This window comes from Schistocerca piceifrons, chromosome X (genome assembly GCF_021461385.2).
Source record: "Schistocerca piceifrons isolate TAMUIC-IGC-003096 chromosome X, iqSchPice1.1, whole genome shotgun sequence".
NCBI classification, from domain to species: Eukaryota; Metazoa; Arthropoda; class Insecta; order Orthoptera; family Acrididae; genus Schistocerca; species Schistocerca piceifrons.
Genome location: NC_060149.1, coordinates 62,367,936 through 62,383,970, shown reverse-complemented (window position 1 = coordinate 62,383,970; position 16,035 = coordinate 62,367,936). Strand labels below are relative to the sequence as shown.

Genomic DNA, 16,035 nt, shown 5'->3' with positions numbered 1-16,035 from the left:
CCCCACCCCACCGCACGTGTGTGTGTGTGTGTGTGTGTGTGTGTGTGTGTGTGCGGGGGGGGGGCAATGCCCAATGCCATCAGTTAAAACTTGCAGTCACATCTGATGTTTCTGCAGGGTAAAATAAGCAGTGCCCGCTATAATGCAACATGGTATTTGTGATGTACAGAAACTGCACTGACCAGCAGGGTCACTAGATCGATCTCTCTCTCTCTCTCTCTCTCTCTCTCTCTCTCCCTACACACACACACACACACACACACACACACACACACACACACACAAAATGAAGCCTGGAGTGGGACTGCTACTGTACACATGTATATCCATCACTTGTATACAGAGAGAACCTACTCCCCTCACCGAAGACAACAAAGCACCATTCCACTCTCCAGTCAATTCTTTCACAAATCAAGAGTACCTGTGCTTGTCAGTGGTAGCCTGGCTAGATGCACATGTGATCTTCGTACTGCTGCAGATAGACTGTCCCCAATTGCCTTTAGCGACAACAGGTGCAACACAAGCCCAGATTTCTTCCCTGGATGACGTTCAGTGAGCCAGTGCCACTCGCACAACGCATAAATTTTGACCAATGCTATCAGAACTTGGTTGTACCCAAGAATTAATGTTACAAACAATGTTTGCCTCTAAATTCAGCACAGTTACTGCCTGCAGAATCAAAGTAGAGGGCAGACAGACAGGTCTCGTGAGTGTCATCTGATCACTGACAACTTCAACAAATGAATCACAAACACTACACAACCGCTCAATATGTACGATGACAAAAGTCATCAGATAGCGATATGCACATACACAGATGGTGTTAGTATCGTGTACAGTATGTATAAAAGGGCAGTGCATTGCTGGACCTGTCATTTGTATTCAAGTGAGTCTTGTAAAAAGGTTTCTCATGTGATTGTGTCCACATGACTGCAGATTGGTGGTTGGAGCTAGACACATCAGACATTCCATTTTGGAAATCGTTAGGGGATTCTATTTCCCACAATCCACAGTGTCAAGAGTGTGCTGAGAATACTAAATTTCAGGCATTACCTCTCACCATGGACAACGCAGTGGTCAACAGTCTTCACTTGATGACTGAGAGCAGCGGGCATTGCATAGAGTTGTTAGTGCTAATAGGCAAGCAATACTGCGTGAGATAACCACAGAAATCAATGTGGTATGTATCACAAACATATCTAATGGACAGTGGTGAAATTAGGCATTAATGGGCTATGGCAGCAAACAACCAGTGCAAGTGTCTCTGTTAATAGTACATCACCTGCAGCATCTCTCATGGACTCGTGACCATATTGGTTGGACACTAGATGACTGGAAAATCGTGGCTTGGTCTGTTGTGTCTCAGTCTAGTTGGTAAGAGCTGCTGGTAGGGTTTGAGTGTCGTGCAGACCCCATGAAGCCCTGGACCCAAGTTGTCAACAAGGTACTGTGCAAGCTCCTGGTGGCTCCATAATGGTGTAGGCTGGGTTTACATAGAATGGACTGGGTAATCTGGTCCAACTGAACCAATCATTGGCTGAAAACGATTATGTTTGGCTACTTGGAGACCATCTGCAGCCATTCATGGACTTCATGTTCCCAAACAATAATGTCATTTCACCGGACGACAATTGCTTGTGACTGGTTTGAAGAACATTCTGGACAGCTCGACCGAATGATTTGGCCACCCAGATTTCCTTACATGAGTCCCATTGAACATTAATGGAACATTATACAGAGGCCAGTTTATGAACAGCATCCCACACCAGCGACACTTTAACAATTATGGATGACTTTAGAGGCAGCATAGCTCAGTATTTCTGCCAAGGATTTCCAATTACTTTTTGAGTCCATGCAATGTCGAGTTGCTGCACTATGTCGAGCAAAATGCCGCCCATCGTGATATTAGGAGGTATCCCATGACATTTGTCACCTCTGTGTATTATACCCTGGTGCCACTGAACACAATTTCTGAGCGTGTTGTCTTTTTTCTGGGAGAGTGTTTTCTTTAATGTTATTTCTTGTTAACAATATCAGCTTCTTCCTAAGAATTAGCAGTTTTCACTCAGTTAATACTAGGCACAAATCCTAGCTGCATTCAGATCACACCTTTCTTGGGCAGAAAGGCATGCTGTTTTCTGCTGCACCCATTTTCAATAAGCTACCACAAGAATAAAAAAATCAGCAGTAATCCTGACTTTTCAAGTCTAAACTGCAGAATTTCCTCATGGCTTATTCCTATTCTGTCGGGGAGTTCCTAGGAAAACATAAAGCAAATACCTGCGTTATATTGTTCATGATTTATTTTTATTTATTTACACATCAAGCTCCGTAGGACCAAATTGAGGAGCAAATCTCCAAAGTCATGGAACATGTCAGTACATGAAATTACAACAGAAATATAATAACGGATAAAAATAAATGTTTATGAACCTGAAAAAAATCAGTCCATAAGTTAAGTAAACACAATCAACAATACAATAAGAATCAGCTTAATTTTTCAAGGAACTCTGAAGAATAGAAGGAGTGACCCATGAGGAAACTCTTCAGTTTCAATTTGAAAGCGCGTGGATTACTACTAAGATTTTTGAATTTGAGTGGTAGCTTATCGAAAATGGATGCAGCAGTATACTGCACACCTTTTTGCACAAGAGTTAAGTAAGTCCGATCCAAACGCAGGTTTGATTTCTGCTGAGTATTAACCGAGTGAAAGGGGCTTATTCTTGGGAATAAGCTAATACTATTAACAACAAATGACAGTAAGGAATGAATATATATATATATATATATATATATATATATATATATATATATATATATATATATATGGGGGGGGGGGGTCAATGTCAAAATACCCAGACTCGTGAACAGGGGTCGACAAGAAGTTCGTGAACTTACACCACTTATTGCCCAAACCGCCCGCCTCTGAGCCGAAAATATCCTTTTCGAATGGAAAGAGTTGCTCCAAAATATAATACCATACGATATAAATGAATAAAAATAAGGAACATAGACTAATTTTCGTGTTGAACGATCACTCACTTCTGATACTATTTGAATAGTAAAAATAGCAGTATTAAGTCTATGAACAAGATCCTGAACGTGGGCTTTCCACGACAGCTTAGTATCTATCTGAACACCTAGAAATTTGAACTGTGCAGTTTCACTAATCATATGCCTGTTCTGCGAAATTAAAAGGTCAGGTTTTGTGGAATTGTGTGTCAGAAACTGTAAAAACTGAGTCTTACCATGATTTAACGTTAGTTTATTTTCTACGAGCCATGAACTTAGGTCATGTACTGCACTATTTGAAACCGAGCCAATGTTGCACACATCATCCTTTACTACCAAGCTAGTGTCATCAGCAAACAGAAATATTGTAGAGTTACCCGTAATACTAGAAGACATATCATTTATATAAATAAGGAACAGGAGTGGCCCCAACACTGATACCTGAGGCACCCTCCACTTGACAGTACCCCACTCAGATCCCACATCACAGGCGTTATCAACATTGTGAATAATGACCTTTTGCTGCCTGTTGCCAATGTAAGAGGTGAACCAATTGTGAGCTACTCCCCGTATTCCGTAACGGTCCAACTTCTGGAGCAATATTTTGTGATAAACACAATCAAATGCCTTAGTTAAATCAAAAAATATGCCTAGCGTTTGAAACCTTTTGTTTAGCCCATCCAGTACGTCACAGAGAAAAGAGAATATAGCATTTTCAGTTGTTAAACGACTTCTAAAGCCGAACTGTACATCTGATAGCAAATCATGTGATATTATCAATTATGCTTAGATACACATCTTTTTCAATAACTTTTGCAAACACTGATGGTATAGAAATAGGTCTAAAATTATCTACATTATCCCTTTCGCCCTTTTTATAAAGCGGCTTTACTACTGAGTGCTTTAATCGTTCAGGAAACTGACCATTCCTGAACGAAAAATTACAAATATGGCTAGATACAGGACTAACATGTGCAGCACAGTACTTTAACATTCTGTTAGGCACTCCATCAAAACCATGAGAGTCCTTAGTCTTCAGTGATTTAATTACTGACTCAATCTCCCTCTTGTCTGTATCACAGAGGAGTATTTCAGACATCAATCTCAGGTAGGCATTTGCCAAGAAAGTTATATGACTTCCTGTAGAAACTAAATTTTTATTTAATTCACCAGCAATGCTCAGAAAATGATTGTTAAATACTGTACATATATCTGATTTATCAGAAACAGAAATATTTTTACTGCATACTGACTTTATATCGTTGACCTTGTGCTGCTGACTAGACACTTCCCTCACAACTGACCATATGGTTTTAATTTTATCCTGTGACTTGGCTATTCCACATACGCTTTGCCTTCCTAATAACATTTTTAAGCACCTTACAATACTGTTTATAATGGGCTACTGTAGCTTGACTGTGACTACTTCTAACATTTTAATACAATTCCACATTGTTCTACATGGTATCCTTACCCCACAAGTCAGCCACCCGGGCTGCCTCTTACTGCTAGTACCCCGTTTAGAATGTTCTAATGGAAAGCAACTCTCAAAGAGCATGAGAAATGTGGTAAGGAAAGCATTGTATTTATCATCTATGCTATTGGCACTATAAACATCCTGCCACTCTTGTTCCTTGACAAGGTTTAAAAAACTCTCTATTGCTGTTGGATTAACTTTCCTACATAGTTTGTAATTAAATGTGACTTTTTTTTGAGTACTAAAGCCTTTTAGTGTTAAAATTCGTGCACCATGTTCTGAAAACCCATTCACCCTTTTACTAACAGAATGCCCATCTAGTAATGAATAATGAATAAAAATATTGTCTATGCCTAAGCTACTATTCCCCTGCACCCTGGTTGGAAAAAACCACAGTCTGCATCAGATCATATGAATTTAGGAGATCTACCAACATCCTTTTTCTTGCACCATTATATACAAAATTAATATTGAAGCCACCACATATAACTAATTTCTGGTACGTCCTACAAAGTGAATCCAGAACCCTCTCTAGCTTGAGCAGAAATGCTCTGAAGTCAGAGTTAGGGGACCTATAAACAACAACAATTAGAAGTTTAGTTTCACTAAATTCAACTGCCCCTGCACAACATTCAAATATGTGTTCAGTGCAGTGTCGTGATACCTCTATGGACTCAAATGGAATACTGTTTTTTTTTTTTTTTTTTTTTTTTTTACATGCATAGCCACTCCCCCACCCTCCAAGGAACTCCCTGACGTCAATATATACTCAGCAGCAGGATTCATGTACATTTTATTTGATCTATTATTAACTTTTCTGATGTTAATTTCATGTACTGACCTGTTCCATGACTATGGAGATTTGCTCATCAATTTGGTCCTACAGACATAGGTGTGTAAACCAAAAATAAAAAATGAATGATGCAATACTTATCACTCTTGTGAAAAATTATGAGGATTTGTTTTAACTTAAAACAGCCCAAATACATTGATTACCAACAAAGAGACAGCAACAAAGATGAAGCACACTGTAGTACATATTATTCAAAATATACAGTTGGCTTCAACCTTTGTACAAGATAATTCCGAATTACAGCAAGAAGTTAATACTTTTTTAAATGAATATTATACCAGTGTTGTATGTGTTTACATTCAAAATAATGATGAATTTACTAATACTGCCACTACTCCAGGAAAATAAATATTGCCACTACATCAGGAAAATTAAGTTAATTATTAACAATTCACAGCAGCTGTTCTTCAGCAATATTTGGAAAGTAAAGAAGAATAAGAGAGAAAACAGAAAATGACTGAGGATTAGCAAACAAATCTCTGTCAGTATGGTACAAATGACAGACTAAAATGTTCTTATTGTGGGACCAAACTGTAATCAAAGGGAAGGTATTTAACATGTTAACTACAACAGAAGTACGGAGCACCAGAAACTGTTTTCCGTAGGAGCAGTTGTATCAAAAGCTACCTGTTACTGAGTTACTTAAAAAACAATTAAACTTCTAATATGGTATTGCCTGTTAAAGCAAAATATAATGTTATGTTTAAATGTGTGAACCCTAAAGTACATGATGGTGTCTCCTTTGGTACAGCAGCTTTTCTGAATTGTATATTCTGTATGGTTTGATCATGCACGCATAAGCAGGGTGTATACGTGGACAAGGAAAAAAAATTCCCGGATTTTTCCCGGATTTCCCGGTTAAAAATACACTTTCTCCCGGGTGAAAATACACTTTTGTTAAGTGACGATATACTCTTATTCGGCACTGTAAAACTCATCGATCCTTTGAATGTTAATGGTTTTATATACCAGAGTAGAATTTCCCGGCACTTTAGAAAACGTAACTCAGGGGGGAAAAACGCGTTTTGAAAGACCTTTGATGCACAGCAATGCGTACGCTGCATATTTTCGTATTACGAAGGTATAAATTCGAATCCCACCAAACACTGCATGTCACTTTCTGAAGCATTGAAATCGAGATTGCGGTGCGCTTTTTAAGCCAGTTATAGCTCATGTCACTTGATCTCGCCAGCTGATGACACCATAGGACACGTGATGTAATCAGCCAATAGCAAGATCACTCTTAAGTAGCGCGAACACACAAGTAAGAAAAGTTAATGGTCTAAATTAATATACATAGTATTCACCTATAATATTGGTCTCGAAGATTAATAAGCTGGAAGAGAAGCTAAGCTTCCACATATAATGTCGATCTTTTCTGCGCTTGTTACACTTTAAGATACATCACACAAATGTGTCAGTAAAATTTTTAATGACGACGTAAATGTCTGATCTTCTGGGCTCGAAATTTGGTCGTCCTCAGAGACTTGATTTTTAAATGAGAGTCAAACGCTTTGTGATTTAAGAAATTCATTGTACATTCTCGCACATAGCTCATCTTACGTAACAGGAAATCTCCTCTGAATGTAATGCTTTTCAAACCAACATTCACAATAATTTCCCGTGACCTGTTAGAAATAGGTTTGTTTCAGCAGTTGCAAGAGAGCGCCAGGTAACAAGCGTCACGCGCTTGCGCAGCTACGATGACGCAGGAAGCCCATATGTTCGTATGTGCAAAACATTAAAAGATCTTACATTATGTCATACTTCAAGAGCGTCGGAATTTCGTGAACCATTCTAAAACGCATAATTCGGCTTAAAATTTTGGTTCTTTATTATGGCATAATGCCATACGTGCACTTGAAATGCAGCTAACAGCTGAAACTAGCCAATAGTGTGAAATTAAACACTTCACTTCAAATAAATTGACTGCCTCAACAGAAAAGATTAATAAAAGCGAAATCTGTTTAGCAAACCGGCCAAAATAACTTCATTGCTCCCGGCCACAAAAATCCGTTTTTTTTTTATCGTTTAACGTGAGAACGATAAACAAAGAGGAATCAACAAAATCACTACACGTAAACACAGGTCACGTGGAGTCGTGCAGTCCCAGATTTACTAATTTCCGAACCGGGGCAATATTAAGTAGTGGCGCCCAGCCACACATCCGTAACGAGAAGCGGTAGAAGGTACTACTCAAATGTGACTCAACTGCGCATGCGCAAGAGCCCGCCCGCAACAGCTCAAACGAATCTAATTCAAAAAGTTGTCACGCCACGCTCATTGGAGGCAATTTGTTGTTATAAAGCATTGCATAGTCTTCCTAAAGCCTTTGACACACTTTGCTGTTGGCAGACACTTGTATGAGCACTGTTTTGTTGTTGTATACGGCGCATTTCCTTTTTATTTTCTTTCTTTTTTTCTCCTGTTCATGTTTTGTTGCTGCAGTATTATTTTGCAGTAGCGGGATACAGTAATATCCTTTGTTAGAGTATTGTTTCTTACCAGTCAAAATCACATAAATTTAACTGAAAACTAAAAACAATGAAAAATTCCCGGAATTCTAAACAAGTCCCGGGTTTTTCCCGGTTTTCTCCCGGATGAAAAAATTCCCGGGTTTTTCCCGGATATCCCGGTTGTCCCGGGTTGTATACACCATGATAGGTCAAACAATGACACAATCTCCACATGTGTTATTCAATACTACTGTTCTGAAAAAATACTGTCTTCCATCAAATCACAAATACAGTATGAAACATCCCACAATCATATTTTTTGATACGGGTGTTGTGCATGAAAAATCTATTTTATCTTTTCTTCTTCTTTTCCTGTTTATCTATGAGTACGCGCAAAAATAATCTCACCCCTCTCACTTAGTACTGTACCAGAAGATGAATTGTCACATTCAGCTTAAAACTGGACACTGAGAGAACACAATGCAAATACTTTCTTCCTGCACTGTTGATACTGGTTAGTAAATACACCCCCGCAAATAATATACCTATGCAGCACATGTGAACTGCTCCAGTGAACACTTTATATTGAGAGCTTGGATAAGCAGAATTATTTTCCTAACATCCACCACTGAAGTCAAAACAGACTGTGGTGTGCATACTGTAAGACCTTCGGTACACACACCATCAGATTATTTGACTTGTCGCTCTAACAAAGTAGGCGGGTGTCAGCAATATGTCTCGTGGTCTTTTCGTGGCATGTTTATCTTCTGGTGTTAGGTCAGACGATAGAAATGCCACTTGCACGCTTAGAGTAGCAGACTGACGGTGACCAACTTTAAACAGAACTTGATTAATTTTCACACACATTTATTAAAATAATAAAAAGCATAGACATTACGTAACTTGATTCTGGATGCTGTTTACAATTGACAATCTGAAGTTCCTTTGGTCTTGGTACGTTAATCTTATTCTCACATATCTCTGATACTTGACAAAGTGTCTATACATTTATCTTCATGGCTATGTACAAGAATATGGTAATCTTATTAGGCGAAGACTGAAACTTGACTATAGACTGGTACAGACAAATGCAGATTGGTACAGACTGGTGCAGACAAATGCAGACTGACTAATCAGAGGTCTGTACACTCGTTATAATACCTCGCGCGTTCAGGTATCACTGCGTGAGTGTAATCCGCGAGGAGAAAAGGTTCTACGTTAGCAGCAATCTCATTGGCTACGTTACATATTAATGCGCGGATCGGCGGAAGCAGAATTTGGTCCGTCTCTATGGCAGCGCCATCTCGTAGTGCGGAGACGGATGAGTGCTGCGCTATTGTGCTTAGCAGGGCGCGCTCTAGTGGGAAAGTTGTGTACGTGCTGACTATGCGGAACTATGTACACAACACAGACTTTATGGTGACTAATTTCCTACTGTACACCATCAGACTTGAGTCTGGGTCTGATCACAGATCAGAAGATTATGATTATACCAAGATGTCTCTTCTCTAATTATCTGCTCCAGGCAAATATCAGGTAAGAAATTTAATACAATACTACATAACAAATATGTTCAAAATGCCCATATCTCTCTCTCTCTCTCTCTCTCTCTCTCTCTCTCTCTCTCTCTCTCTCTCCCCCCCCCCCCCTTTCACAACCCATAGCTTTCAAGATGAAATCGCCCCCCCCCCCCCTCCCCATTACCACAGCACAATTGGGAAATTTAGATTTTACATCCCAAAGTCTTCACTAAAGCATTCCCCCACTACAACTTGCCTATTAAATGAAACTACAATTTTTTATTCATCAGTAACATTTACTTCCACCCAAAATATTTCACATTCAGAAAGGAGCAATCATCTCATTTGATGTAAACAGGTTTTCTAGATTCTAATGATATATATATATTCCATATGGAATTTACAGTTTCACAATTATTCCTTTCTAGGTGCAAGCAACTATCTGTTCATAATACTATGAGTGCATCATTGCCACTCATAAGTAAGGCAAATTCTGGGGCAATTATCTGATATCATATTAACTACTACTCTCTCTGTCTTCTATACTGCACATACCTGGTCATCAAGCCTATGGAGTAGTTTTCTCTAATCTACAAAACTGCACGGGCATGTTGTGTTCTCTGTTACCTGGGTAGCTTGCTTGACCTGTTCAGAGGAACCTTACAATTATTATAACCTTACACTACACGTTAAGAAAACTGCATCTGAGGTCACTACAGAACCAAATTGCTTCTGGTTAAAGTGCTCCACCAGCCTCCACATCAGAGGACAGTGTGTGGTTCTGGGGAACCTACAAAGCTGATCTGCATTAGAAGCTTACTGGAATGGACAAAGATGCGTGTCTTAATTCCTACTTTGAAATAGAATGAAGGGATGAAATGGAGTTTTGCAAAGATATTGGCCACGTTATTTAAGGTGGACACACTGAACAACATTTGTAACATAGGTTACAAAACTTTTGTGAGCACTTTTATTTCAGTTCTATAAAACTTTGATATATTAAATAGTTCTTTTCTTACTAATTATTTAAATAGTTTCACAGACACATGAATAACCCCGAATAATCATATGATTGACAGAACATGGACGGGGACGGAAATCAGCCATGTTGCTTTCAAGGAAACCATCTTGGCACAGGCTGCAATTGATTTAGAGAAACCCAAGACTGAGAATTGGAACTGATCTGAAGAACTAGCAACAAGATATGAAAATGAGCTTATTTGCCTAACCCTCAGCTTTTCAGTGTTGAAATTGCACAACTGTGACACTACAGGCACAACAAAGCAACACATCTAAAATACGAACAACAAAGAAAGAAAATCACATGAGGTTTCATGTCCATTTCATGAAGATTAATTCTAACAAAACATTCAAAAAACCTAACTGCAGCTACATAGTGTGCACTGAACACAAGGCACTGTGCCCAGGCAAAAATAATGAAGCTGATGCATGGCAACATCAGCACCAGTGCTAACTTTCAGAGGCATTTGGAGTTAATTATGGAATTTCTGTATCCTATTTTCATGGCATTCTCAATCAAATTACCAGCAATCTGCTATTGATCATCATTCCAAAATCATTTTAACTTTAGGAAGCCCCTTGTGAATAACTATTATACAGTGTCGGTGCAAAAAGTGCCCTCCAGTGACTTAGCTTTTAATTACAACTGTTTCTTCAACAATAGTGGATTTATCTCTTATGGAAACTATTTTCATTGGGAACTGTATAGTTGTAAACTTAGTTAAGCTTGAACAATTATGCAAGAAATACATAGCTGCAAGTTTTCTTGTCAGTTGCCCAAATAAACACTGAATGTATATCTCAGTGAAGTCATCTTTCCAATACCGGGTGATTCTAAAGTCACTATACATTTCAGTGATATAGTAACGGAATCTTTGTTTCTTGCAGGTACTATGGCAGAATGCTAATCGAAGAAGAACGAATCGCTGTTGTTTCTTCTCGTCTTCGTGGAATGACGTATGAACAGGTGCAGACAGACTTTGCCCGTCGATTCCGGAAAACAGGCCCCATCAGGCTTGCTATCAAGACCCTGTCAATAAATTCCAGTGTACTGGTAGTGTTGCAGATGAAGAACATCCAGGGAGGCCGGCCATAATACCAGACACCGTGCAAAGTGTGCAGGATGCGATCACACGTAGCCCTTCCGCATCTACCAGGAGACTTAGTGGGGAGCTTGATATTCCTCAAACCACTGTATGGAGAGTTCTTCATTACAAGCTGCACAAACATGCGTACCATATCCAGGTCATACATAAGCTTGAAGCGGAGGACTACACAGTCAGACAAGCCGTGTGTCATGACCTGCTACAAGCTGTGGAAAATGATAATTTGATACAAAATGTCTTGTACAGTGATGAAGCTACATTTCATACCTGTGGACATGTGAACAGACACAACTGCAGGATCTGGGCAGACGAACAACTGAGCGTACTGCAGGAGAGGCAACAGGACACAGCAAAAGTGAATGTGTGGTTAGGGATAATGAGGTCAACAGTGTACAGGCCCTTCTTCTTCACAGAACAAACCGTTACTGGAACCACATACCTAGATATGTTGGAACAGTTTTTGGAGCCCCAGTTAATATGTGATGGGATTATGGCTACTGTTGCTTTTCAACAGGATGGTGCACCACCTCATTTTGCCCTCGTTGTTCGGGAAAATCCGCAGCACTGAAAACTTAACACAGTGGATTCGAGCTCCAGCTGCTGAGATTACACCAGATATGCTTGGCCAGGTTTTTCGGTCTACAGTGGAGCGCTGGGGGACATGCCTACACATGCAATGTGGTCACATGTGAAATGCACTGATATTATGTCCTATTGTAACATAAGTTGCAGTGCCATTACATATTGGTTAGTAAAATTTGTTTAAGTACAAAATTTATAGTGACTTTAGAATCACCCTGTACATTTTACACTTAAAACTGTAATCATTGCCGGCCGAAGTGGCCGTGCGGTTAAAGGCGCTGCAGTCTGGAACCGCAAGACCGCTACGGTCGCAGGTTCGAATCCTGCCTCGGGCATGGATGTTTGTGATGTCCTTAGGTTAGTTAGGTTTAAGTAGTTCTAAGATCTAGGGGACTGATGGTCTCAGCAGTTGAGTCCCATAGTGCTCAGAGTCATTTTTTTGTAATCATCGATGTAAGACCACACTAGCATATACATTATCCAGTCACATTATGATCACTGCCTATGTTCGATGGGACCACCTCATTGAGCTTTTTGCGCTGTGGATCCTCAACTGAGAAACCTAGTGCAGTTGGCAACGGCACTGAAGTCGGTATGGCTCCACATCTCTGTCAGTTCCTTCCATAACCTTGTTAACACTCTTCCTGCATGTCCACACTGCAAAAGGTGGTTATTCAGGTTTTTAAGAGGTGGTCAGATTAATGTTACTTGATCATGTATGAATGCACTGTAATTTGCTCATTGGTTTCAGGTCTCAAATTTCCACACTAAACAGTGTTTCCATCCTCCACAACTGAGAGCTATGTATAAGTTATTTAGTTGACCACATTCACATACGCCGCTTTCACTTGAGTGCGATGCAGCATAACACTAACATTTAAAGGATACTTTACCGTACAGATATATCTTCTTTCAGAAAATTAGCAGTATTGGCTTTTCCTCCTGGTTGATTAATCAACAGTGTCCTCGTATGTAATTCTGTGACATCATTCACACAGTCCAGATCACCGACACCAGGCAAATGTAACTTGAATTCATCATTCAGAGAGAACAGTACTTTTACCTGCAAGGAACTATGAATGGTTATTCTCAGTTCATAGTAAACAGGGTGTATATAAACAATGTTTGCAACATACAGTCATACCTGTTGAACAATTTCATGAAATGAGATGAGTTTTCCAACAGGATTCTCAAGCAACACTGTGCCATACTTCGGCGGTCCATTTGTATTCAGAATCACATTTGTATACCTAGAAATTTAGTGAAATTGTATGAACACTTCTGAGGTTGTAATAGTAAGAACTATATGTAAAAATAAATACAAATAGAATTGAGAATCATGGAGAGTTGATGTGAACACGGAGATGCAGCTTCATATAGACCGACAAATCTACAAAGAACAGTATTTTCTTTTTTAAATTACATTAGTCTTCTATAATGTAATGTGAAATGTTCACAGTGTTCCATGGCCCAGTGAAACCCTGTAATTGTTTATAGGTAATGGCTTAAAGCAGTACACTACTCCAAATTAGCTACCTTGTTGGTGCAGGTTATTTGATACTACCATTTATGCATAATTGTATTAAGGATTTCCCCAGTCTCTCAGGTGTGCTCAGATGCTCAGATTAGTAAAAGTTCTTTAGACCATTACATGCTACTCTCAATTCATTTGTGCCATAAGTAACTCACTCTCACTGTATCATCATTGCATTGAGTGACCAACACACAAATAAACAAGGTTTAGCTTAGCTACGAGTTCAGTCTTGTTTACCGTATTTACTTGAATCTAAGCCGCACCTGAAAAAATGAGACTCGAAATCAAGGAAAAAAAAATTTTCCCAAATCTAAGCCGCACCTGAAATTTGAGACTCGAAATTCAAGGGGAGAGAAGTGTTTTAGGCCGCACCTCCAAATCTAAACAAAATTGGTCCATTGTAATATGAGACACAATTTAGGTTGAATGGATGACTACACAGCTACAGTAGTTTGGTTTGAGTCGTAAGCTTAGCAGTTAAGCTTTACCAGGTAGCAATTGCTACGCGTCAGGCGCTCCGTCCGTATTTATACGGCTACCCTTCCTTTTTCACGTGCTTCATCTGGTTTGAATCGATTGCGTATTTTTGTTTGATCTGATAAGTGCCGTTCTCTTTGTTATAGGTGTTTATGTCAATCTAAGCTGAAAATGCATTACTGTACTGTGTCATGCATTGTTTGTCGCATTCTGATAATGAGTGTTTACGGCCTGTCGCCGCTCGCGGCATGACTTGCTTTTGTGCACGCTACCGCCGCTTACAATTAAAAATAAGAGAAGAATAGTCTCATTAGCGAAACAATGGCAAGAGACTGCTATTTGTTGTTACTTACACTGCTGATTTCTTTGACAATGATGGACAAGAACCAAATAACAGCCTGCGTATGATAGATGATGTTCTGAACAAGAGTTTAGCGAAAATGTTTCTCCGTTTGAAAATCTGTGCAGATGCCTCTTTAGTACATTACATTCTGCACAGAAATAAGAGTCATCTTAGATTTAAAAATCTAGTCAATTGTCGTGCTTCATTTCTGACTGCATCACTATTAGGTATAAGAATAATAGGAATATGAGCATGACATGATATGTATATTCTTCCGCGTTTACTGTTGTCCACTCTAGTTTCATAGTTTATTAGGCAGACAGTATTTAAATGAGATAGCAGCAAATATGAAAGAATACATGGCAAAATGTTTATATTCATATTATAGTGAAGAGAATACTGTATGTGGTTCACAATTCATAAAAGTTCCTATTAGCAACCATCTCTTCTCATAGGTAGGAAAAAATTCAGAACGTAGAGTTGGCCATATTGACAAACATCCCAAACAGTCTTGCCAGTCGGATTTTTGTAGTACATTGAAATGCTGCTACATTTGTAGATTAACAATACGGAATTTGTATTTCTTTGTTGGATAATGTATGAAAATGCAGTGGTCAAAAATTGAGGCAGAGAAAAAAGCTCATCTTCAACCTTTTTTTTAAATTTCTTTACGGACGCAGAGGTTTTGGCACCAGTATTTATCTTTGTGCCTGCAAAGCATGCCTGTGTAGCGCTACATATATTCGATGGCAGAAGTTAGTTGTGACGGCACCTACCAGCATTTTTCAGAACTTCACATTACTTTGCACTCGATTCTAAGCCGCAGGCGGTTTTTTGGATTACAAAAACCGGAAAAAAAGTGTGGCTTAGATTCGAGTAAATACGGTATGTATCTGATTCCTACTGAATACCTCAGATGCTACTATATTAAGTTGTTGCTGTATTCCAGCCTGTCCTTTCCATCATACTACAGTTTTCTCTTCTCATTGAAAGTATTCCATCTGCCTGGGATAATATTTACCACTCCATTCCTTAACTTCACAAATAAACAGTTTACAGATTTGTGCGTATTATAGTAATCTCTGGGCACAACTCACAAAATTACTTATAATGCACATATTGGTCTCAAAGTATTTGTTGGGGGAAGGAGGAGAGAGGTGGTGGTGGTTAGAAAGGTGTTTTAGGGAATTAGAGAAAAAATAAGATTGGTGGTGGTGGAATGATATAGGAGGAAAACTATGTCTTCTGGTGTGAACATAGGAATACACAATGAGGTTCTAACTTCGCAGTTCAGATGCATCAAGGTAGGCACACACTATTTCACAGTTTCATTACATCTATACTGTGAAGGAACAGTCTCAGTAATCTAATGAAGGTATCCCCTATCCCCTAAACTCATCAGATTCTAAATCCTACTGAGCACTTTGACTGTGTGGAACAGCACATGCTACAAAACAGTTCCTCTTCAGTTTCAGCTGGGGTTTCATATACCAACACCGTGTAAACCTATAGAAGTGAAATCTAATGACAGCACTGGCCATGCAACAGGGCTTCCCCTTTGATCCAAGGATGAGGGTACCTGCTACTTGGCGCTCACAAACATTCATATTGAAGTGACATGATGTGTCATTGTGTTGAAATCACATCCTCTCACA

The 16,035-nt window shown here is 39.2% G+C and overlaps 1 protein-coding gene across 2 annotated transcripts in view; it reads right to left on the bottom strand.

The window, feature by feature from the left end:
* Window positions 1-16,035, bottom strand: part of LOC124721277 (isoleucine--tRNA ligase, cytoplasmic) — a 168,894-nt gene that overhangs the window by 18,734 nt on the left and 134,125 nt on the right. For both annotated transcript variants that reach the window (XM_047246162.1, XM_047246161.1), the window contains 2 exons: window positions 13,171-13,276; window positions 12,920-13,089 (listed from right to left, as the gene is read on the bottom strand). In XM_047246162.1, the coding sequence (XP_047102118.1) occupies window positions 12,920-13,089; window positions 13,171-13,276 (276 nt within the window). The remainder of the gene's footprint in view (window positions 1-12,919; window positions 13,090-13,170; window positions 13,277-16,035) is intronic.